We start from the raw sequence: 21,940 nt of genomic DNA, 5'->3' as shown, positions 1-21,940 counted from the left end.
TAGCCTTGGCCCAAAGGGACTCCCTTCTGAGTGGGGGTGGGTGGGGTTGGACTAGATGACCTCCAAGGTCCCTTCCGATTCTTATTATTCTATGTTCTAAATGTTTAGGGTCTCCTGCTTGAGCAGGGGGCTGGACTAGAAGACCTCCAAGGCTCCTCCCAACTCTAGTATTCTATGTTCTAAATGTTTAGGGTCTGCTTGAGCAGGGGGCTGGACTAGAAGACCTCCCAAGGTCCCTTCCAACTCTATTATTCTATGTTGTAAATGTTTAGGGTCTCCTGCTTGAGCTGGGGGCTGGACTAGAAGACCTCCAAGGTCCCTTCCAACTCTTATTATTCTATGTTCTAAATATTTAGGGTCTGCTTGAGCAGGGAGTTGGACTAGAAGACCTCCCAAGGTCCCTTCCAACTCTATTATTCTATGTTTTCGTTCCTCCGCAGGGCACCAAGAGCTGGAAGAGACGCTCCTGACCCTTGGCTCCCTTCCGCTTTTGGAGCCGTTGGGTAATTTGCAGACGCTCCCTGGCGCTGGGTTTGTCGGCCGGGGCGCTTTAAGCGACGGACCCGTTGCCCGGGGCAACGGCGTTCCGTCCGCCGTCGGGGTCCGGGCGGCAACATGGCGCGCGGCGCGTTGGGGCCGGGCCGGCCTCGCTTCCTGGCCTGCGCCTGTTTCCTGACCGACAACCTCTTCGTGGAGCGCTACGGCCTCCACCTGCGCTACCGGGGAGACCCGGAGCAGCTGCGGAGGGACTACGGGCCGGTGAGCCGGGGAGGAAGAGGAGCGGCCCTCGGCCCGCAGTTGGGGGAAGCGTGGGGGGTGGGGTGGACTACCGTCCCCATCGTCCCCACCGAGCCCCTTTTTTCTTTCCCTCCGCAGGTCCTGAGGCAGCGCGGCTGCAGGAGCGAGGAAGACTTCGCGGCCGTCCTTCGAGAGGTCTGAGCAGGGAGACCCGTCGCCCCTCCGGGCTTTGGTGGCTTCAGTTCTGCCCCCCCTTTTTTTTCTCAGCTGAAGGATCTGTCGCTTGATTGGGGGGGGATTCTCTTTTTCTCTTTCTTTTCTTTCTCTCCTTTCTCCTTCCTTCTTTCTTTCCTTCCTTCCTTCTCTTTGTCTTTCTTTCCTTCCTTCCTTTCCTTCTCTCTTTTTCTTCCTTCCTTCCTTCCTTCTTTCTCTTTCCTTCCTTTTCTTTGTTTGTCCTTCTCTTTCCTTTCTTCTCTTTCTTTGGCTTTCTTTCCTTCTTTTTCTTCCTTCCTTCTTTCTTTCTTTTTCCTTTTCTTTGTTTGTCCTTCTCTTTCCTTTCTTCTCTTTCTTTGGCTTTCTTTCTTTCCTTCCTTTCCTTCTTTTTCTTCCTTCCTTCTTTTTCCTTATTTCTTTCCTTCCTTCCTTTTCTTCCTTTCTTTGTCCTTCTCTTTCCTTTCTTTCTTCTCTTTCTTTTTCTTTCTTTCCTTCCTTCCTTTCCTTCTCTTTTTATTTCTTCCTTCCTTCCTTGTTTCTTTGTCATTCCTCTTTCCTTCCTTCTTTCTCCTTCCTTTTCTTTTTGTCCTTCTCTTTCCTTTCTTCTCTTTCTTCGTCTTTCTTTCCTTCCTTCCTTCTTCTTTTCTTCTTCTTTTCTTCTTCCTTCCCTTTTGTCTTCCTTCCTTCCTTCCTTCTTTCTCTTTCCTTCCTTCTTTCTTTCTCCTTCCTTTTCTTTCTTTGTCCTTCTCTTTCCTTTCTTCTCTTTCTTTGGCTTTCTTTCCTTCTTTTTCTTCCTTCCTTCTTTCTTTCTTTTCCTTTTCTTTGTCCTTCTCTTTTCTCTTTCCTTTCTTCTCTTTCTTTGGCTTTCTTTCTTTCCTTCCTTTCCTTCTTTTTCTTCCTTCCTTCTTTTTCCTTATTTCTTTCCTTCCTTTTCTTTCTTTCTTTGTCCTTCTCTTCCTTTCTTTTTCTTTTTCCTTCCTTTCCTTCTTTTATTTCTTCCTTCCTTCCTTGTTTCTTTGTCATTCCTCTTTCCTTCCTTCTTTTCTTCTCTTTCTTTTCTTTGTTTGTCCTTCTCTTTCCTTTCTTCTCTTTCTTTGTCTTTCTTTCCTTCCTTTCCTTCTTGCTTTCTTCCTTCTTTTTCCTTTCTCTTTTCTTCCTTCTTTCATTCTTTCTTTCTTTGTCCTTTCTCTTTCCTTCTTTCTTTCCTTCTTTTTCTTTCTCCTTTCTTTGTCTTCCTTCCTTCCTTCCCTTTTGTCTTCCTTTCCTCCCCACTTGCTCTCCTTTTCTTTCCTTCCTCCCTCCCTCCACATTGCTTTCCTTTTCCGTCCTTCCTTCTTTTTCTTTCCTTTCTTCCTTCCCTTTTGTCTTCCTTCCGCCCCACTTGCTCTCCTTTTCTTTCCCTCCTTCCTTCCTTCCTCCCCATTTGCTCTCCTTTTCCTTCCTTCCTTACACACATACACACACACACACACACACACACAGAGTAGATGTATGTTTATGTATGTATACAGACACACACATCCTACCTATGTAATTATGTATCACCTGGAAGAATTGCACGGAAATGTCAGTATTCTTACCTTATTTTGAAAAACCGTACAATTGTGGATTACTCCACAGTATTATTGCTGCTCTATATTAGCTGGAATAATCACACCAGCATAATTCTTAAAAATTATATCTATATCTAGTGAGGCAATTACGTATCAGCTGGAGGAATCACACTGTTGTGGAATTTCAGTCATTGTTACATTATTTTGAAGAATCATGCAATTGTGGATTGTGCCTTACATTAGCCCTACATTAGCTTGAAAGAACCACACAACTGGAAGATGGTTATGATTCTAGAATTGCATCCTGCGCCTTTTTGTACAGCTCAAGGCAGTGTGTACAAAATGCTTTCTTGCCTCTTATTTTTCCCCACACCAACTCTCGGAGGTGGGTGTTGGGCGGTGAGAGAGAGACTGACCAAAAATCACCCATCACCCACAGATTTCTGTGAACTAGAACTCACAGACACCCCAGTTTCTGGTCTGGCACTTTTTGAATTTTATGAGACACCCCCCCCTCGCTGTTTCTGTAAACATGAAAGCAAGGCAGAAATTTCCCTTGTAACTGTTTAAGTATATCTTAATTAACAGTTTATAAACAAATCAGATTGAATTGTTGCAGGTTGAAAAAGAAGTGCAGAGGAGAAAAGAATTGGATCATCTGTCCAGAGAAAGAAAAACAATCATCTCTCAGAATTACAGACCAAAACATCCACAGCTATATATTTTACAGGTAAAAGATGTGCTTCATTGTGTTTGCGCATCATTTTATGCTCAGAGGACTCGGAGGAAGGGGGGGGAGAAGAGGATGCTTATGCAAATTATGAAGCAAAGTGAGACTAACTTGAGGCTTCATAGCTTTTTCTGACAAAGAGGAAACCTCGTAATCTAAATGTTGTTGATACCAAATCGTTTTATCTGTGATTGAGGTAGAGGGATAATTTACCTGGGCAGGAGGGAGCATGCAGCCTTGCAACCTGCTCCCAGTCCCTAGAGTTAAGAGCACTGGCAGCAATCCAAAAAAATCTGATGCAAGTTATAGAATAGAATTTTTTTTTATTGGCCAAATGTGATTGGACACACAAGGAATTTGTCTTGGTGCATAGGTTCTCAGTGTACATGAAACAGAATAGAATAGAATATAGGAATAGAATAGAATAGAATTTTTGATTGGACAAGTGTGATTGGTGCATATACTCTCAGTGTACATAAAAGAAAAGATACATTCATCAAGGTACAACACTTAAAACACTTAATGATAGTTATAGGGTACAAATAAGCAAACAGGAAACAATATCAATATAAATCGTAAGGATACAAGCAACAAAGTTATAGTCATGCAGTCATAAGTGGAAGGAGATGGGTGATGGGAAGGATGAGAAGATTAATAGTAGTGCAGATTTAGTAATAGTTCGACAGTGTTGAGGGAATTATTTGTTTAGCGGGGGAAAAACTGTCCTTGTGTCTAGTTGTTCTGGTGTGCAGTGCTCTATAGCGTCGTTTTGAGGATAGGAGTTGAAAACAGTTTATGTCCAGGATGTGAGGATCTTATAGGCCAGTTAATCAGAAGTAACGTTTATTCTGTTCAATTCTGTTTCTTTTGTTCTCTCCTCATTCCTACCGGCTACGATAGGAATCATTTTTTAACCCAGAATTTTTAGAAACCGTCAAGTACTGCACATCCCAAAATGCTGATCTCCAGGGGCTCCTTCACCATGTGGAATCTTTATCAAGTAAAATTACCGGTAGGTGTTCTTTTATCGGTAGCCTGCAAACAGGCTATAAATCTGGTAGGCTGAGCTTACTCTTGCTTGGCTCAGGAAAGGCAGCTTTGCTGATGAACTTCCATTCAGATTGGGACATTCATTACTTTATATGCAAATAAATTTTAAAAATCTTGAATTATGGCCTTCTGCCCACAAACATCTAAGCTTTAACTATAAAAGAAAAGAAATGATTAGTTTATTTTATCAGCTGGAAAATATGCTTATTCCTGATAGGCAATAAAGTGGATTTCTTCACTCTCTTCCCTGGTTACTTCCTTCTTCTACTTCAGATAAGAGAATCTACCGGTTGCCAATATTCACCAAGGAATTCTGCGAAGCTTTTGTTGAGGAATTGGAACATTTTGAACAGTCCGAGATGCCCAAGGGGAGACCCAATTCTATGAATAACTATGGGGTGAGATTCGCATCTTGTAGATGGCAAAAATGGGGAATATAACAGGGAATCATGACGTGGGAATCAGTTTTGTTAAATGTACTTTCTCAACGTTAAGAGGAAACCGGGTTACTTGCATACTATCCTGCCTCACTTAATACAATTATTAATGCTACATTGCTAATACTTGACATAATAAAAAACATTTTTAAACCCTTGAAAAAAATGGACCTGAATCTTCTGCTAAAACGTTCATATTTCCTTTCTCCCTTTTATTTTCTGTCCTTTACTTTCTCGTTCACATTTGCGGCAGGTGCTTTTGAATGAACTTGGACTGGACGAAACTTTTCTTACACCCCTGCGAGAGAAATATTTGCAACCCCTGACAGCACTGCTTTACCCAGACTGTGGAGGGAGCTGCTTGGACAGCCACAAAGCTTTTGTGGTGAAATACGCACTGCGTGAAGATTTGGACTTGCAAACTCATTACGACAACGCGGAAGTGACTCTCAATGTTTGCCTGGGGAAAGAGTTCACCGAAGGGAGCCTTTACTTCGCAGAATTTAGACAGGTGCCTCTTTTAAAATACAAATTTTAATACAATTGATTGTAATCTTTTTTTTTTTTCACCTCAACAACACATAGTTGAGATGGGCAATTAGCTACTATATGCCTGGTTTGAAATCTGGTGGCTTTATAAAAAGTTAGCCAAACTTTTCTCAGCTCTGCTGGATGTATGTAATAATATGTCTTATTAAAGCTATAATCACCTGTGTGTACAATGGTTATAACTTTTGGTTATTTTCTTTATATCTTTATTGTTCTTAGAAATAACTCAAGGCAGCAAACATACCTAATATCCCTTCTACCTCCTAGTTTCCCCAACAACAGCCCTGTGAGGTGGGTTTGGGCTGAGCATGTGAGACTGGCCCACCCAGCTGGCTTTTGTGCCTAAGATGAGACTAGAACTCACCGTCTGCTGGCCACTGGCCCAAAAGTCACCCAGCCAGTTTCCATGCTTAAGGCAGGACTAGAACTCTCCGTCTCCTGGTTTCTAGCTGGGTGTCTTAACCACTAGTTTCCGCTGCCTTGATTTGATTGACCACAACTGCCAAAACAGTTCTTAACCCTGGTGACCTTTGTCCACTCTTTTCAAGGATGCCAAGCCTGTGCCAAATTACCTTGAGGTCGACCACGTGCTGTTCTACGGGTTGTTCCATCGCGGAGGGCAGCTGCACGGGGCACTGCCCATCGCCTCCGGCGAGCGCAGGAACCTGATTATCTGGATGCGATCATCCTCTATCCGCAACCAGCTTTGTCCCATGTGCAGTAGAAAGCCTGACCTCGTTGAAGCAGACGGATTCGGGGACGGTTTCACTGGGATTTTGGAGGGCAGCCCCCCCGGGACCACAGACGTGTGCTCGTTAACATAGAAAGACGACGGAGGGAGAACTTTTTTCACCTGGATTTTAATAAAATGTTCAAAATCCGACTTTAAGGCAACAGTAGTTTCTTTTCTGTGCAGTCCTGGGTGGGTGGGTGGGTGGGTGCATGGCAGTTTGCTTCCAGATGTTTCATTGCTCAGCTAGGCAACCTCATCAGTGCTAGAAGGAAACGGGTTGGAGGAGGACGACTGTGGTATCCTTCGTGCTCTCTAGAGTTTCAGGGCCCAACTAGGCAACATCATCAGTGTGACGGTGGGTAAGGTGCTCCCTGTTTGGTCTATGCCAGGGATCTGCAAACTTGGCTCTTTTTAAGACTTGTGGACTTCAACTCCCAGAGTTCAGCTCTTGGGAGTTGAAGTCCACAAGTCTTAAAAAGAGCCAAGTTTGCAGACCCCCTGGTCTCTGCCAATTTTTATTAGTCTCTCTTCATCTTCAAATCCCCCAACATCAGCCCTATTTCGATGGCAGCCCTCCAGCTTAACAGCTAAATACCCCTTTTTTAAATCAAGAGCTCAAAAACAGCATTTCGAACCCTTTATTTTTTAAATGAGCACCTTATTTATTTATTTATTTATTTATTTATTTAATTAAACTTTTATACCGCCCTTCTCCCGAAGGACTCAGGGCGGTGTACAGCCTACATTAAAACAATTAATATACACACTAAAATAACAATTAAAAAACTTATTCAATAAAGGCCGAAATTAAAACCGTCCAATTGACCATATAAAATATCCAATAAAATTAAAATTGAAAAATTTAAAAATTTAAAAATCAGGCCACCTTCCCTTCTCAATCACAATAGCCTCCAATTGGAACTCAAAATCTCCTCTATTTATAACTTTTGGTAGCCAAGAAAGCCAAAAAGCTTCAGGAATCTTGAAAGAGAATAAAAAATCCCTTGTTTAAAATAAATCCCCCCCCACCCAAAAAAACAAAACAAAACCGTGAGTATGGGAGATGAGCGACATAGGAATGTCATAAAATAAATGGAATAAATAAAATCTCTAACGGGAAGGAAACGCTCGCTGCCCTTCGGGTCGCCTGCATTAATCGAGGTGGGAACCAAAGTGCGCAGCCTCCGATTTCCCCACCGGACTCATCTAGGAACGTACCAACCGGAAGTCGCCGCCACAGTTTAGCGAACGGCCGCCGTTGCGGCGGGAGAAAGTGGGGGGGGGCTGCGTTCGCTTCCCGAGGCAGCTGACTTCCGCGGATGGTGCGGAGAAGCCGCTTTAACGAGGGCTCCGCTCCTCACGCCGTGCCGGGCCTCCTCCGCCCCACCGGCGAGCCGCTTACCTGACTCGGTAAGTCTTAAGTAGACAACGGGGCGAATTCGGATCCATAAAAGGGGAGCAGGTTCGTCCTTGCTGCGCATGCGCCCCAGGCGACTCCCCCTCTGGAGACTGGGAGAAGGCGGGCTTATAAAGGCAGGCGTTGCACGCGGATTGGCTGAAGACGGTTTAAGTGACAGGTAGGAAAGGAAGGGGTTTTTTTTTTCTTAAAGGGCCAGCGCTCAAGTCTTACTAGGTAGAAAAGCAAGAATATTCATATGCTATAAAGATTTTGAGTTGGAAAAACATGGGGAACAGTTTCCCTTAAGAATAAAGTGACTATTTCTAAAGGGATAAAACCTAAAGGAGTAAAATTACACCAATTTTGTTGTTTTTCCATCAATTCAATTGATGTCCTTCTTTCCATCTGCTTCTCCCTTTAAACCTTAACCAGCCTAAAAAGAAAATAATGTATGTTCTCTTTCCAGAAGGACGTGTGTTTTCCTCCTGTGACCTATAACATAAACTCGCAAAATCTGTTGCGCCATCTAAATATTTTATACACCAGATACAATTAAGATAACATACAGTTAGTTGTCCTGTGGAATTCATGGCTACAAAATACCTGTAAAAAGAAATGGGAATTAATCCAGTGATTAAGTGAAGTAATTAAGTGAAACTGAAAAAAAATGGCTTTAAAAAAAAATTAAATATCTACAAGATGAGAATGCCATTAAAAAAAAAAATAGAGGAAAGTTTTAGTTGGAGATGAATAGCAGGAGTGGGCCATTGTTATATTTTTAAATTATGTTTTACGTATTAGCACTGAAGCGGTATCTAAGTGCTATTGCAATAGCAATAGCACTTAGACTTATAGACTGCTTCACAGGGCTTTCCAGCCCTCTCTAAGCGGTTTACAGAGTCAGCCTCTTGCCCCCAACAATCAAGGAAGGAAGGAAGGAAAAAGCAATATCCCTTAGACTTATAGACCGCTTCACAGGGCTTTCCAGCCCTCTCTAAGCGGTTTACAGAGTCAGCCTCTTGCCCCCAACTATCTGGGTCCTCATTTTACCCACCTCGGAAGGAGGGAAGGCTGAGTCAACCTGGAGCCTGGTGAGACTCGAACTGCCAAATTGCAGGCAGCCGGCAGTCACCAGAAGTAGCCTGCAGGACTGCACTCTAACTACTGCGCCACCAAGGCTCTGCCTTTACGTTTTATCTTATACTTTTTTTATTTTACATATTGTACTTTTGCAAGTAAGATTCCATTCCTAGAGGGTTGCAGTGGTGATGGTTATTCTGCCGGGGGGTGTGTGTGTGTTAAGAAAAGCATTTCGTCTGCCTGAAACAGGACCAAGAGCAAGATGGCTCACAACCAGGCTAAGAAACGCAGGAGGAGCCGAAGTGATTCCCGGAGCCGACGAGAGAAGGAGGAAGATAAGAAAAAGAGGAAGAGCAGCAAAGATTCCCGCGAGAGGAGAAGCCGATCCCCGGCAAGCAAAAAAGAGTCCGAATCCCAGGAATTCAGGACGAGTTTATCCTCTTCCAAAGACGGTGAGGGGGAAAAATAATAATACTCCAGATTTTTCCAAAATCGCAGCTGTTTCTGGCTGGGAATCTTAACAAATGCACGATTGCGTCTTCCAAATGAGCGTTGTTGAAAGATGGACGAAGGATGGAGACCTCTCCTCACCCTTCCATCTTGGTTCCCTCCCTGGCAGGGTCAGGGAACTTGGCTTTGACTTGGTAAGCCAAGCCAGCTTTCCCTTCCTTAAAACCTCTGACCTAGGCGTTCCCAAACCACGATGCAAACGCCTTGTCCCGACAAAAATCCCTTTTTATTAAGTTACCGTGAATGCCTCTCATTTCACATCCAGCAAAGTCTTTCAAGGGTGAATTTACAGTCACAGACTTTACTCTGGCTCGGAGAACTGCCAGGCCGAGAGCCGTTGTGGTCCGCCAGCAACCTGCGGAGCTGGCAATGGAGTTGTACAGCGATGAGGCTAGGGAAGGCCCAGATGAGGGCTCTGCGTCGGAAGGAGGGGTGGCTGACAGTAATGAGGCAGAGGAACAGGAGGAGCCTACAAAGAGCCCAAGAGCCTTTGCTGCTCTTTTAAGCCTTCTGGGAGGGGCCAATCCTCTCCTGGCCTTACTCCCGAGTCGTCCTTTTTGCTTGAGCTGTTCTTGCCTTCTGGCAGCTCTTCTCATGCGTGCATTAGGAACAGGCTCCTCCTGTTTCTCTGCCTCGCTACTGTCAGCCTCTGGAGGCTCTGGAGTCCGTACCTCGCTCCCCAATGGCCCTGGCCCCACCTCTGCCTCTGACGCAGAGCCCTCATCCGGGCCTTCCCCAGCTTCCAGGACTGGCCCACGTTCTTCCTCAGCCTCATCGCTGTCTGACTCCGTTGCCAGCTCCGCAGGCTGCTGGCAGACCATAACAATAATAAATGAAGCCGGTGGGATCACATCTCCTGGATTTTCAATCTCCTGGGACGATTGTCCTCTGGAGCCCCACTTATCTTCTCTTCCATGTTGGCTTCTAGTGAAAAAGAAGAAGAAAACGAAGAAGAAGAGGAAGAGGAAGGCCAGCTCTTCTTCCTCCGAGACCGGCTCTTCTTCCTCCTCCTCTTCCAAATCGGCCTCCTCTTCCAGCGCCTCTTCGGACGAGTCCGGCGACGAAAAGGCCAAACCCGAAAAAAAAAAGCAGAGGAGGAAGAAGGCGTCCAAAGGGAAAGACAAGAAGCGGAAAAAACGAAAAGAGAAAAAGAAGAAGAAGAAAGCCAAGAGAGAGAGGGGGGAAGAGGAGGGGGGAAGTAAGAAGGAAGAGGCCCCCGGCCCTTCGCTGGACCAGTGGCAGAAGGACGCTGGCTCGGATTCCGGACCTGGTAAGGCTGGCATTGGTAAACTGTGTTAAAGCAAGCCTGGGAAAAAAATTATCCAAAAAAGAGGGTTGGAGGGACAATTGAGACAATTCATAACATAAAGCAGGTCCTCCTTCCTTCCTTCCCTTTTCCCTTTCTCCTTCTCTCTGTCCCCTTCCTTTTCCTTTCCTTTCCTTTCCTATCCTTTTCTCCTCCCTCTCTCCCTCTCCTTCCTTCCTTCCTTCCCTCCCTCCCTCCCATCCTTCCTTCCCTTTCTTTTCCCTTTCCCCTTCTTTCTGCCTCCCTCCTTTCCTTTCCTTTCCTTTCCTTTCCTTCCCTTCCCTTCCTTTTCCTTCTCTTTCCTTTACTCTTTCCCTTCCCTTCCCTTTCCTCCCCTTCTCTCCACTCCTCTCCTTCTTTTTTTTTTTTTACATTTATATCCCGCCCTTCTCCGAAGACTCAGGGCGGCTTACAGTGTATAAGGCAATAGTCTCATTCTATTTGTATATTTACAAAGTCAACTTATTGCCCCCCCAACAATCTGGGTCCTCATTTTACCTACCTTATAAAGGATGGAAGGCTGAGTCTTCCTTCCTTTCCCTTCCCTTCTTCATGATGAACAGGGTTTTTTTCCCTTCCCCATGCAGACGAAAAAACCTGGGTCCTTTCTCCCCGTGGGGTAAAACGCAGAGCATCATCTTATGTTGAAGAGTTAAATAGCATCCCTTCTTTTCTGACGGAGGTTCCTCTTTCAGCCCTCACGGACGAGCAGAAGTTCCGCATTCAGGCCATGAAGCCGATGACAAAAGAGGAATGGGACGCCCGGCAGAGCGTTATACGGAAAGTCCTCGACCCCGAAACAGGCCGCATGAGGTAGGAGCAGGGTGGCTGGGTTGAATGGGGATTCCTTCCCTGTAATCTTCGTCTTTTAATGACCCCCCTTTGCATCGGGGTGGAGTCGGGGCAACTGAATGGAGCGGAGTGTTTACTGGCCGGATGCCCTTCCTGTTGCCAATGTAGAGTTCGCAGCAGGTAGTTTACTCATGGTGCCCAGAGAGAAAAATATCTGACGCTACCTAGGATCGAACTCACAGCCTCCTGATTGTGAGGCGAGAGCTCCACGTCTAGGCCACCGCACCACTCAATTCCTTCCCTGTCATAGTTTTACAAATTCTGTAGAATCGCTCTTTTCCTGAGCTTATTTAGAACTTCAGCAGAAAGCTGGTGGGGTGGCCTAGAGGTGGAGCTCTCACCTCACAATTAGGAGGCTGTGAGTTCGATCCTAGGTAGAGGCTGATATTTCTCTCTCTGGGCACCATGAGAATATATCTGCTGAACAAAACTCCATACTGGCGACAGGAAAAGCATCCGGCCAGTAAAACACTCAGCTAGCTCCATTCAGTTGCCCAGACTCCACCCAGCAAGGGATTATGGAGTCATTAAATGAAGAAGAAGATGACGATACATGTTTACGGATAACATCTATTGCTTGGGCAAATCAAGGTGTTTCTCTTGCAGACTTATTAAGGGTGACGGAGAGATCCTGGAGGAGATTGTCACGAAAGACAGGCATAAAGAAATAAACAAGGTTAGTGGCTTTCAATTACCACAACAAGCTTGGATGTTTGGACAGGATGAGGGTTCCTTGACTTCATAGCGAAAAACCGGCTGTGTTTTTCTTCAGAAGTTCTTATTTCGTGGCTCATATTGTTGAAATTTCCTCAGATGAGGCGTTCGGTTTCTGTCTCCATATCTGCACTTCAAAACACCCCGAGCGTCGTTGTCTGTGGAGATTGTCAGTCACCCAGGTCCTGTTTTCCAAAATGGCAACTGGACTTTGTTTTTCTGCGAAGACGTTTCGCTTCTCATCCAAGAAGCTTCTTCCGTTCTGATGGAAGGAAGAAGAGAGCTTCTGTCAGAACCGGAGGAAGCTTCGTGGATGAGAAGTGAAACCTCTTCAAGGAGAAACAAAGTCCAGTCTTAGCAAAATCAAATTTCCTAAAGTGCGACATTGCTGATTGACAGACGTCAATTCAATTCTCCCTTTGTTTTCACCGCCACTGGAAACCTAATAGCTTTCAGGAAAATCAATCCACTTTCTGGATTTTGACGTCTCGGTGGGAATGGAGGGGAGCTAAACAGGACTTCCCTTTGTCTCTAGCAATCTCCCCCTACTAACCCAGGGATCTCCAAACTTGGCAACTTTTAAGACTCGTGGACTTCAGCTCCCAGAATTCCGCAGCCAGCTTTCCTTTGCTGGCTGAGGAATTCTGGGAGTTGAAGTCCACGAGTCTTAAAAGTTGCCAAGTTTGGAGACCCCCCATGCCCTGCCCTAACCTGTATCCTCCTCCTCTCCTTTTGCAGCAAGCCACTCGGGGCGATGGACTTTCCTTTCAGATGAAAATGGGGATGTTGCAGTAACGGGACGGACCCCCGAAACGACAACCGATGATCTCCTGGCTGTTTGCAAAGGTTTTTGCCCCAACGAGCCATGTCCGAGTGCCGGGAGGCAGGCAGAGGCCACAGTTGGCCAAGCCTTTGGGAGGTCTCTCCCCCTCCCCTCCTGCCCCCAAGGGCTCCTTGATTTTCCCCAGGGGTCACTCCAGCTGTTCTTCTTCAGCTCCCCGTCCAGTCGAGGTTAGGGAATGTAATTCTACCAGGTTCTTCTTGGGGGAGGGAAAAAAAGAGAGAGAGAGAGTGGAGGATGCAGGAGAAAAAACCCGACCAATTCAGGGCGGCTTTTGATGGTTGGGGAGGGGGAGGCGCTTTCCAAGGGATTCCTTGCCGCTCAAGAGGCCGCCCGTCTCCCTCGTCCGTAATTTTGTTGATCTGGGAGGAAAGGAACCACTTCCCCCATCAAACAGCAACGCAATCCCTGGGCTACCCGCAGCTGCTCCTGACCGGGAGGGAGAATGACTCATCCATTCCCTGGTCTGGCTGCAGGAGGAGAACAGAGTGCAGGGTCTCCTTCAATCCACCTGGCACTGCGGCACTCATTCACTCACACACACACACCCCACACATACACGCAGAGCAAGGAGGCCCAAGAGCTTCAGGGGAATCTGGAATGAGGCCTCCTGGCCCAGTTCTCCGGCTGCCTGGGTGACTCAGGTCACCTTTTTAAGGGCACGGTGGCTTCCCAGCCAGTTCGGGGAAGATTACAAAAGCCGTTTTGGGGTTTCCAGAGGGCCGGTTTTTGGATTTTTTTTGGCTGTGGGAGAAGGTTGGTTGTGGTCCCCACTTGGTTGGAGCCCAGAGAACGTCTGGAAGGTTGCCAGTTGCTCAGCCCCGAAGTGGGATTTGACTGCTAATGAGAAAGGCGAAGGACGGCATTGTAGCTTCCTAAGGTCGTAAGAAGAGCTCTGGCAAAACCTAGTCTCTGTGCCTGAGCTGCTAGCTTAATTCTGCATTGGTTGCTGCAGGTTTCATTTAATTTCTCTCTTTCTCCTTCCCTCCTCCTTCTCTTCCTATGCTCCTCCTCTTTTTCCTTCCTTCCATCGTTTTATTTTTCTTTCTCCTCCTCTTCCTTCCATTCTTCCTTTCGTTCTTCTCCTTTTCCTTTTATTCTTCTTTCTCCTTCTCTTCCTTCCCTCCCTCTTCTCCTTCTCTTCCTTTCATTCTTCTCATTTTCCTTCTATTCTTATCTTTCTCTTTCTCCTTCTCTTCCTTCCATCTTCTCCTTCTCTTCCTTTCATTCTCCTCCTTTTCCCCTCCTTCTTTCCTTCTATGCTATTCTTATTTTTCTCTTGCTTCTTCTCTTTCATTCTTCTTCTTATTTCTTCCATCCTCCTTTTCCTTCTCTTCTTCCATCCTCCTCCTCTTCCTTTGGCCAGAGAGCATTCAATGCCTTGTCAATCATTCATTCTTGGATAGCCACTTTGTGCAATTTTCACATAACCTTCCTTACAAGAGATTTTTCTCCCCCCCACCTTCTAATTCCTCCCGTTTCCAATCTTGCCTGGCCTGATTGCCCTACCAGAACAAAATTGGGTTACCCACAGGCCCAGTGGAACCACACACCGGCCAATTCTTGGTCTCCTTTGGCAATCAAACAGCTGCTGAGCTAGCTTATGTAAACTCTGTTCCCATTACAAGCAGTTAATTATTAATCCGTTCTTGGAACAGGCCGCCCGGGCTAAATTCACCCCAAAGGGAAAATCAAACAAGCACGCGAGAGAAAATATGGTATAGTCAGTGTGTGTTTAAAATTCTGCAGAGCATTCGGTCCTGCAGAGCTAAAGGCGCTGAAATCGTGCGGGTTTCCAAAGCACCCGCTAAAAAGGCAAATTTAATACTCTTCTTTTGAAACTCGCCGAGTGTTCTTTTTTTTTAAAAAAAAATTTGGCTGGATTGTATCCTTTGCATGCATTGTTCTCTTTTTCAAAACTGCAAGCGCCAAGCTAAAAGAAGAATTGTCCAAGCGATCAATACTATGTCATCTGTCCAACTGGAAATGCTTTGTACGGGGTGCTGATGTAGCTAATTTAACTAATTAAAGCAGTCTTCTAAACGACCTTAGTGGATTGATGGCATCCTCTGTTCAGTTAAGAGGAGGAGAGCTGCTCAGAAGTGGGTGTGTTTTCCGGATTTTTCTGGCACGTTTAAATTCCGGATAAGGATGTGCCACCACCTGGTGATGCACCGGAAGCAGCGATGGCTTCCCAAATTGAGAAAGGCCTGCCACCAACACCAATGAAATTATTTTATCCACGAGTAATAATCATCACTCAAGATCCAAGCTTGTTAGCCTGCTTTCCAACTAGGCCTCAGTGGTTTAACAGAAGTTGCAAATACTTCTTTGTATTTGTCAAAGCGACTTCCCTTTGTTTGAAACCCACCCTGTGTCGGGGTTCCAACAGATGCCCTAATTAACTCATGAGCCTTGAGCCAAATTTCAAAAGAAATCCAGTTATTTATTAGGAGCCACATGTCAGCAACTTCCTGGGTGAAGTCAACTCTGCCTGCACATAATTTACGGCTCAACTCTGACGCTGTTTCCCCCCTCCTCTCAGTCTGTGTCATAAATCACATTCGCCAACGAGGCACTTTTGCAGGCTGTAGAAACCACACCTCACATGCCTGGCTCTGGTAATCTGAGATCGCCAACGAGGCACTTTTGCAGGCTGTAGAAACCACACCTCACATGCCTGGCTCTGGTAATCTGAGATCGCCAATGAGGCACTTTTGCAGGCTGTAGAAACCACACCTCACGTGTCTGGCTCTGGTAACCTGCGATCCAACCTTGAAGAAGGTACACATGGAATGCGCTTTTGAACGTGGCTGCTGAACTGCTCCATCAGTCCTCCCCCACTTTCCTCCCCATGGCAACTCGAGAGCAGACCAGGAATGCTTTGCGAGTTGACACCTTGATTATTTTTGACTGGCGAAGAAGAAGTTACGTGGGAACTAGCTATATTTTCAAAAAATAAAAATCTAGGGAGTGCCAGGGAAAGTTGAACCCAATGGAGCCCACCAAAGGAAATGGACACCAGTTAGGATCCAGTTCCCAGCATGCCTTTGCAAAGAAACGAAGACGGTGACCAAACCTTCCCAGTTCCTTTAATTAGAAGTTCACATACAACTGGTTACTGGATACAAAGCACAGGTGGCAGGGGAGAAGATGGCGGTCACATACGACAACAGCAAGGCGCCCGACGGTATCATGCACACAGAATCGTAGGAACAAAACAAAACAACAAAAAAAGATGGAACAGGCTAAGCCAGACCCTCAAACGTCCCAATTGTGTATTTCCACCTGGAATAGCAGTAGCGCTTAGATTTCTATACCCTCTCTAAGCGGTTTACGGAGTCAGCCTATTGCCCCCAACAACCTGGGTCCTCATTTTATGGAAGGCCGAGTCAACCTTGAACCTGTTAGGATCGAAGCGCTGGCAGTCGGGGGAATTAGCCTGCGATATTGCATTCTAATCACTGGGATAGAGGAAGGAAGGATAAAAGGGAGAGGGAAGGAAGGAAGGTTAAAAGGCAGGGAGGGAGGGCGGAGGGAAGGAAGGAAGGCAAGGCAATACCACTTAGACTTTACACACCGCTTCATAGTGCTTTACAGCCTTTTATAAGCGGTTTACAGAGTCAGCCTCTTGCCCCCAACAATCTGGGTCCTCATTTTACCCACCTCGGAAGGATGGAAGGCTGAGTCAACCTTGATCCAGTGAGAATCGAACTCCTGGGTGTGGGCAGAAGTAGCCTGCAAGACTGCCTTCTAACCACTGTGCACCATGGAAGGAAGGGAAGGGAAGGGAAGGGAAGGAAGGAAGGAAGGAAGGAAGGTCCCTTCGGCTTCGCTGTAGGACACAATAAAACGTTCTTCAATTTTTTTTTTAATTTGCATTTATATTCTCCGAAGACTCAGGGCGGCTTACACTATGTCAGGCAATAGTCTTCATCCATTTGTATATTATATACAAAGTCAACTTATTGCCCCCAACAATCTGGGTCCTCATTTTACCTACCTTATAAAGGATGGAAGGCTGAGTCAACCTTGGGCCTGGTGGGACTTGAACCTGCAGTAATTGCAAGCAGCTGCTGTTAATAACAAATTGAAATGTTTGAAAAGGCAAAGAGATCTTCCTGGATTGAAAAGGAGGCGGCTTTCATTCCAATTTGCCTGCTATCTTTACAAGCTGCCTTTCTGCTATTGTGGAGTTTAAGCGGGTGATAATTGCCAGGTTTCTAATACTGGACCAATTCGGAGCCCCCTCGGCTCCAGGCCGATGGGCTGGGAGAAAAAAATAAAACTGAATTCTACGTTACTTCCGAGCAGAGATGTTTTAAATCAGGGGTGTCCAACCTTGGCCAACTTTTAAGACCTGCGGACTTCAACTCCCAGAATCCCCCAGCCAACATGGGTGGATGTCAGTTCCCAGAATCCCCCAGCCAGCATACTCGAGATCCCCACCCCTCTCCCCCGTGTTAAAATCGCTAAGTTTGCAAAAACATTTTGATGTTTTACCCAGCCGTTCTCTTTTTTTATACACACGTCTTTGCCAATGCACACAGAAGACATGAGACGCACCGGGTTTTTTTTTTTCTTTCTTTCGAGCTTGCAAAATGTTTACACATCAGATTGCATCTTGGCTGATGGAAAGAACGAGGTCCCAAACAGCGTGGTTCCCGTGGCGATTTTTGTGGTGTCTTTTTTTTTGCACGACATAACGGAGACGCGATGATCGGACGAGACAAGAGCAGATACATTTGGATTCCTCTCTCTCTCTCTCTCTCTCTCACTCCTGGTTTTTCCAATGTCCATCCCGAAGCACTAGGCTGAACCAGAGAGGGAAGGAAAAAAAAAATATCCCTAAAGTAATAAGAAACATTCCAGTCCCCATTCGCAGTTGGATAAGACTGTTTATGCGATATGGCTTTCTAAACCAACGACAGTGAATTTTACTCTGGCACGTTTCAAGGAGAATGAAACAGACGCTGGAGAAGGTGCATCCCACAGTTTTAAAGGGGGTATCTTATTTTAAAAAAAGCATTTGTTCATTTGAAGAAAGAAAAAAAAAACAATACCCAGGCAACCCACCGAAGCTTTGCGGTGGTCGGAAAAAGGCTGCATTTCACAGTGCAAAAGTCTGGGGGACTTTGGACGTCCCATCGGTCTGGGTGGTGATGGTGGGGGGTGGCAGTGGTGGGATTCAAATAATTTAACAACTGGTTCTCTGCCCTAATGACCAGCTGGGTAGGCGTGGCTCGGTCATATGACCATGTGGGCGTGCCAACTCAATGTCACGTCGATGGCTGCTTCACCTTAGCTGTTACAATGTACTAAGGGTTAACCAGAGAGGCAGTTTCTGTAAACAGGGCAATAAAGATTAGGCTAGAAACACCACCAGAATATTTCTTTCCTGCCTTCCTTACAGGATTAGCCCTGTAAAGTGGGATTAAAAAATAAGATTTCTTCCAACAACCTGAACTGCTTAGAAAGTTAAAAACCGGTTCTCCCGAATAGGTGCGAACCGGCTGAATCCCACCACTGGGAGGGCAAGAGGGGAGGAAGGAAGGTGAACTGCGAGATAAGAGTGATACAAGTGGTCGGAGGCGAAAGAGGAGATATCTGAGCAAATATTTAAAAAGTAGCAGCGTTTCAAGGCCAGTAAAAGACAAGGCTGACCTCCTGGTGAAGAGGATGGGGCTTTAGGATGGGCCGAAATGCCCCCTTGGCAAAAGCTAGAAAATCTGGATTGCAAAAAGAGGAGACAAAAAAAAAAAAAAAGGAGGGTGAACAGTCAGACAAAGGCCACCCCCCCCTCCGTCTTTTCCCCCCAAAGCTTTCTTAATCTCTTTCAAGCCATGTAAATGAGCAGAGAAGCAGGAGGAAAATACAGGTAGCCCTTGACTTACGACCACAATCGCACCCCCCCGCCTCCCCCCCCCCCAGATTTCAGTTGCTAAGCAGGACAGTGGTTAAGTGAGCTTTGCCCCATTTTTGCCGTTGTTAAGTGAATCACTGTAGTTGTTATTCCGATGGTTTGTTAAATGAATCGGGATTCCCCGTTGGCTTTGCTCATCGGAAGGTAGCCAAAGGGGATCTCGTGACCTGGGGACACTGCGGCCATCATAGATACGAACCGGCTGCCAAGCAGGTGAATTTTGATCATGTGATGACAGGCATACTACGATGGTTCGTAACTATGAGCTACGGCCGTAAGTCCCATTTTTTCCAGTGCTGTCGTAATTTCGAACCGTTACTAAACGAACGGTTGCAAGCCAAGGACCCCCTGTATTACAAATCCACTCCTGCTCAGAGATCCTCTATTTTTCAGCATCAAATCTCTTCCAGGCGGGAAAAAAAAAAACCCTGCCTTTCCCCCCCACCCCCTTCCTAACTTCCCTTGTCAGGTTGACGGGTCTACAAGGTGGTTCGAACGGCTAGTTTGAACCTTTATAAAAAAATCTTCCTGAAATATCGACAAGGGTGAATGGGTCGGGAAAATCTCTCCCCTTCGTTGTGCATCTGTTAAGTACAGACAGATGTGCTGTGGCTTAACAACATTTTAACATCACGCGCTATAACTCCAGAAGGAGTCGTTTGAGGGGGGAAAAAAAAACCTTCCTAAAAGTTTCTCAGTGCAAAATCTAAAAACCGTGAGGTGTGCAGCTGCGATGTACCTACAGTTTAAAAAGAAAACCAGTTTACAACCTCCGCCGAAAGCCGATACTATAACATTGGAAAAACGAGAAACGGTTCCAGTCTTAACGGCAAAGGGGTGGAGGAGAATAAATAAATAACAACAACAACAACAATCTGAAAAGGGCTGGGAAGAATTTGGATGTAGCTTCTTTTTTATTTTCGGTTTTCAGGCTGAGCAAATATCGCCACTTCCCAGGTGCTCCGAATCGTATGGCAGGTACTGCTTTCTGCAGGTTGTGCCCAAATCGGGCTCCCTTCCCTCTGAAGGAGCAGGAACTCTTTTTTCCCCCCCCTGAATTAGTGCAATCCGTCAACTTCCAAACTGTTACTTGTTTTTTTTTAATCCTTTAATTAGAACCAGCCTCAATAAACCACCTATCCAATGGTGTGCGCATCGCACACGTAGCTTTATGTTGCTGAGTGGAAGCCGTTCAACGTGACTCGGCCCTGGAGCTGTGGCTTCTTTTTGTGGGTCCCGAGTCCTTCCAGACTCCATGAACGAATCAAGTGGCGTTGCGATTGTAAAGCAGTGATAGTTGACGGTGTCCCCTTTGTCGTGTCCGGGTCCCTGGGCCAGCCTACGTAAACACACGGCTCTCCTACCCACAACCTGGTCATCGTCTTCTTCTTCTTCTGCTGCTGCTGCTCCCAACGGTACCGGTGTGTTTTCTTCGACTGTGTGTCTTCTCGTCTTTGACGGATGGCTGAGAAGAATCTGGACAGGCACATATTTACAGTCTCTAACCCTGGATAAGAGCCGGAAAACGGTGGATCTTGAAGATGAGGCAGCTTGACGTCTCGGTAGCAAAAGGAGATTCCTGTTCGTGGCCCACCCGGTTGCGTTCCGCGTACCCAATATTCCTGCCACTGTCCAGGCCTGCATGTTTTGTGGGGGTGGGTGGGGGAAGGAAACCCAAATCGCTCGGTTGCTCCCGGCCCGGTCACTGCCGCCCCACCGGCAATGAGTAGCACCATATTTGCCCATGAGCCCCAGACTGCTGGCCTTGCTGTGGGCCCCTGCTTCTGCCACCCGGGCAAGTGCAGCCGGCCATCATTGTGCCTCGGACACCTCTACTTCTGACCCAGGTTCCCCGGTTCGAGCTTTGGGAGCGTGGTTCGGCCCCAGCAGCCCGTGGCGAGACTCATGCTCCGTTGGCTGCGTTCTCGGTCCTTTTCCCGGTCACTTTCGGAGTGGCTTTGCGTCCGCTCTGGACGGTAACAGGCACTCTGGCCAGCGGACACGGTGGGCTGAGAGGAGATGGTTCGCAACAGGTGGTTCCTCTTGCGGAGGAATTCGGTTTGGCCCGGGAGTCCGAAGCTGCCTTTCCGGAGAGCCATTCGCGTGGTATTCTTGGCAGGCCGGGAACGATGGGTGTACTCCAGCTGGGCCAGATGGGACGCGTAGCCTTCTGTGATGAACTACGGGACAAAAGAGACCAAAAACTCCTTATTTTAGGAGAGGACTCAGGGCGGTACCCTTGTGTTGTGACTCGTCCTCCCTCCTCTCCTCAGCCGGGCCCTTCCCGTCACCAACTGGGCCTGTTATTAGACTCCTAGTCTGATAATGAAGATGAAAGGCCTGTCATGACTCCAGCCCCCGGCCCTGGCCCCATGCCCGGAGAGGAGTCAAGGAATGAAAAGAGAAACCCAATACAGCTAACTCGTACAGTGTGTGTTCCTTCGACGCAGCCTACAGAGCAGGAACTCAGCCAAGTGGTGCAATTACCCGGACCTACTCCCTCTGACCCCTCCCTTTCCCAGACGCCGACAGTAGAGATAGCTGAAGACAATTCAGAGTAGGAGGACCCTCGCTTCTGGAGATCTGAGAGGCGACGCCAGCAGAAAGAAGGGTGGGGCAGGCCTGGATAAATGCTGAGTCATGGAGCCACACCCCACAGCCTATATAAAGGACCTGCTTTTGGCATTCCAACCTTGAGTCAAGCAAAGTCTCAACTAGTTTGCTGATACCGGACTCTATCGCTGAAGTCACAACTTGGACTCCTGCCTGCCCTGATAAACCTCGAAGGAATTTGGCAAAGCTGCAGAGGCTTCGTTGCCACGTTTGTTACGGACTTCCTTGACTCGGTCGTCGGAGTGGGGGTGGGACACGACAACTTGGCTTAGGGTCAAAGAACTTCTCTTTCAGATGACTTACCTACAGATAGGCTTCCCGGCCCTTTCCCTCCCTTGCGCTTCTCTATCACTGTCACCAAAGTCTTGTCTTTCCCTGCTTTTCCTCTTCCTGTATCTAATGAACACAATCCTTCTTTTCCCTTTGACGTAGTCTGGAAAAGAAACATTCTTCCTCTCCTTTCCTAGGGAGGGTCCCAAAAATGCTTCCCACCCTTTTGCGGGCTGAGACATTTTTTTTTTTAATACGCTGGTTGTCCGGTCTGCGGCTCTTCCCTCTGCCTCCTAAGTACTGCCTCATACCATTAGAGCCTGTATCTGGAAGTGGGCTGGGGTGGTTTTTTTACCAGTTCGGCGAACCGATTCAAATGGTCCCTACAAGTTCCCTCGAGCCAGTCCGAGTCGGTCGAATTTCACCCCT

General features: G+C 46.7%; 3 protein-coding genes across 11 annotated transcripts in view; 2 read left to right on the top strand and 1 right to left on the bottom strand.

Annotated features, from left to right (window-relative positions):
- Positions 1-484: 484 nt before the first annotated feature.
- OGFOD2 (2-oxoglutarate and iron dependent oxygenase domain containing 2) lies at positions 485-6,152 on the top strand. The gene is made up of 7 exons (XM_058158778.1): positions 485-759; positions 877-933; positions 3,124-3,234; positions 4,135-4,246; positions 4,558-4,682; positions 4,975-5,232; positions 5,819-6,152. Exons 1-7 carry the CDS (start codon positions 616-618, stop codon positions 6,092-6,094), a joined length of 1,083 nt encoding a protein of 360 aa, XP_058014761.1. The 5' UTR covers positions 485-615; the 3' UTR covers positions 6,095-6,152.
- An 881-nt stretch (positions 6,153-7,033) lies between these two features.
- Positions 7,034-14,752, top strand: ARL6IP4 (ADP ribosylation factor like GTPase 6 interacting protein 4). Its single transcript, XM_058158624.1, has 6 exons — positions 7,034-7,413; positions 8,732-8,934; positions 9,921-10,262; positions 10,994-11,111; positions 11,757-11,826; positions 12,603-14,752. Exons 2-6 carry the CDS (start codon positions 8,745-8,747, stop codon positions 12,657-12,659), a joined length of 777 nt encoding a protein of 258 aa, XP_058014607.1. The 5' UTR covers positions 7,034-7,413; positions 8,732-8,744; the 3' UTR covers positions 12,660-14,752.
- Positions 14,753-18,670: 3,918 nt separating this feature from the next.
- The window catches only part of PITPNM2 (phosphatidylinositol transfer protein membrane associated 2), a 116,437-nt gene continuing 113,167 nt past the window's right edge, over positions 18,671-21,940 (bottom strand). For all 9 annotated transcript variants that reach the window (XM_058158366.1, XM_058158372.1, XM_058158371.1 and 6 more), the window contains one exon: positions 18,671-20,808. In XM_058158366.1, the coding sequence (XP_058014349.1) occupies positions 20,461-20,808 (348 nt within the window). In that variant the 3' untranslated portion in view covers positions 18,671-20,460. The remainder of the gene's footprint in view (positions 20,809-21,940) is intronic.

Source organism: Ahaetulla prasina, chromosome 15 (assembly GCF_028640845.1).
Source record: "Ahaetulla prasina isolate Xishuangbanna chromosome 15, ASM2864084v1, whole genome shotgun sequence".
Taxonomy (NCBI): Eukaryota; Metazoa; Chordata; class Lepidosauria; order Squamata; family Colubridae; genus Ahaetulla; species Ahaetulla prasina.
Note: the sequence above shows the minus strand (reverse complement) of the source record. Positions and strands in the feature narration are given on the sequence as shown.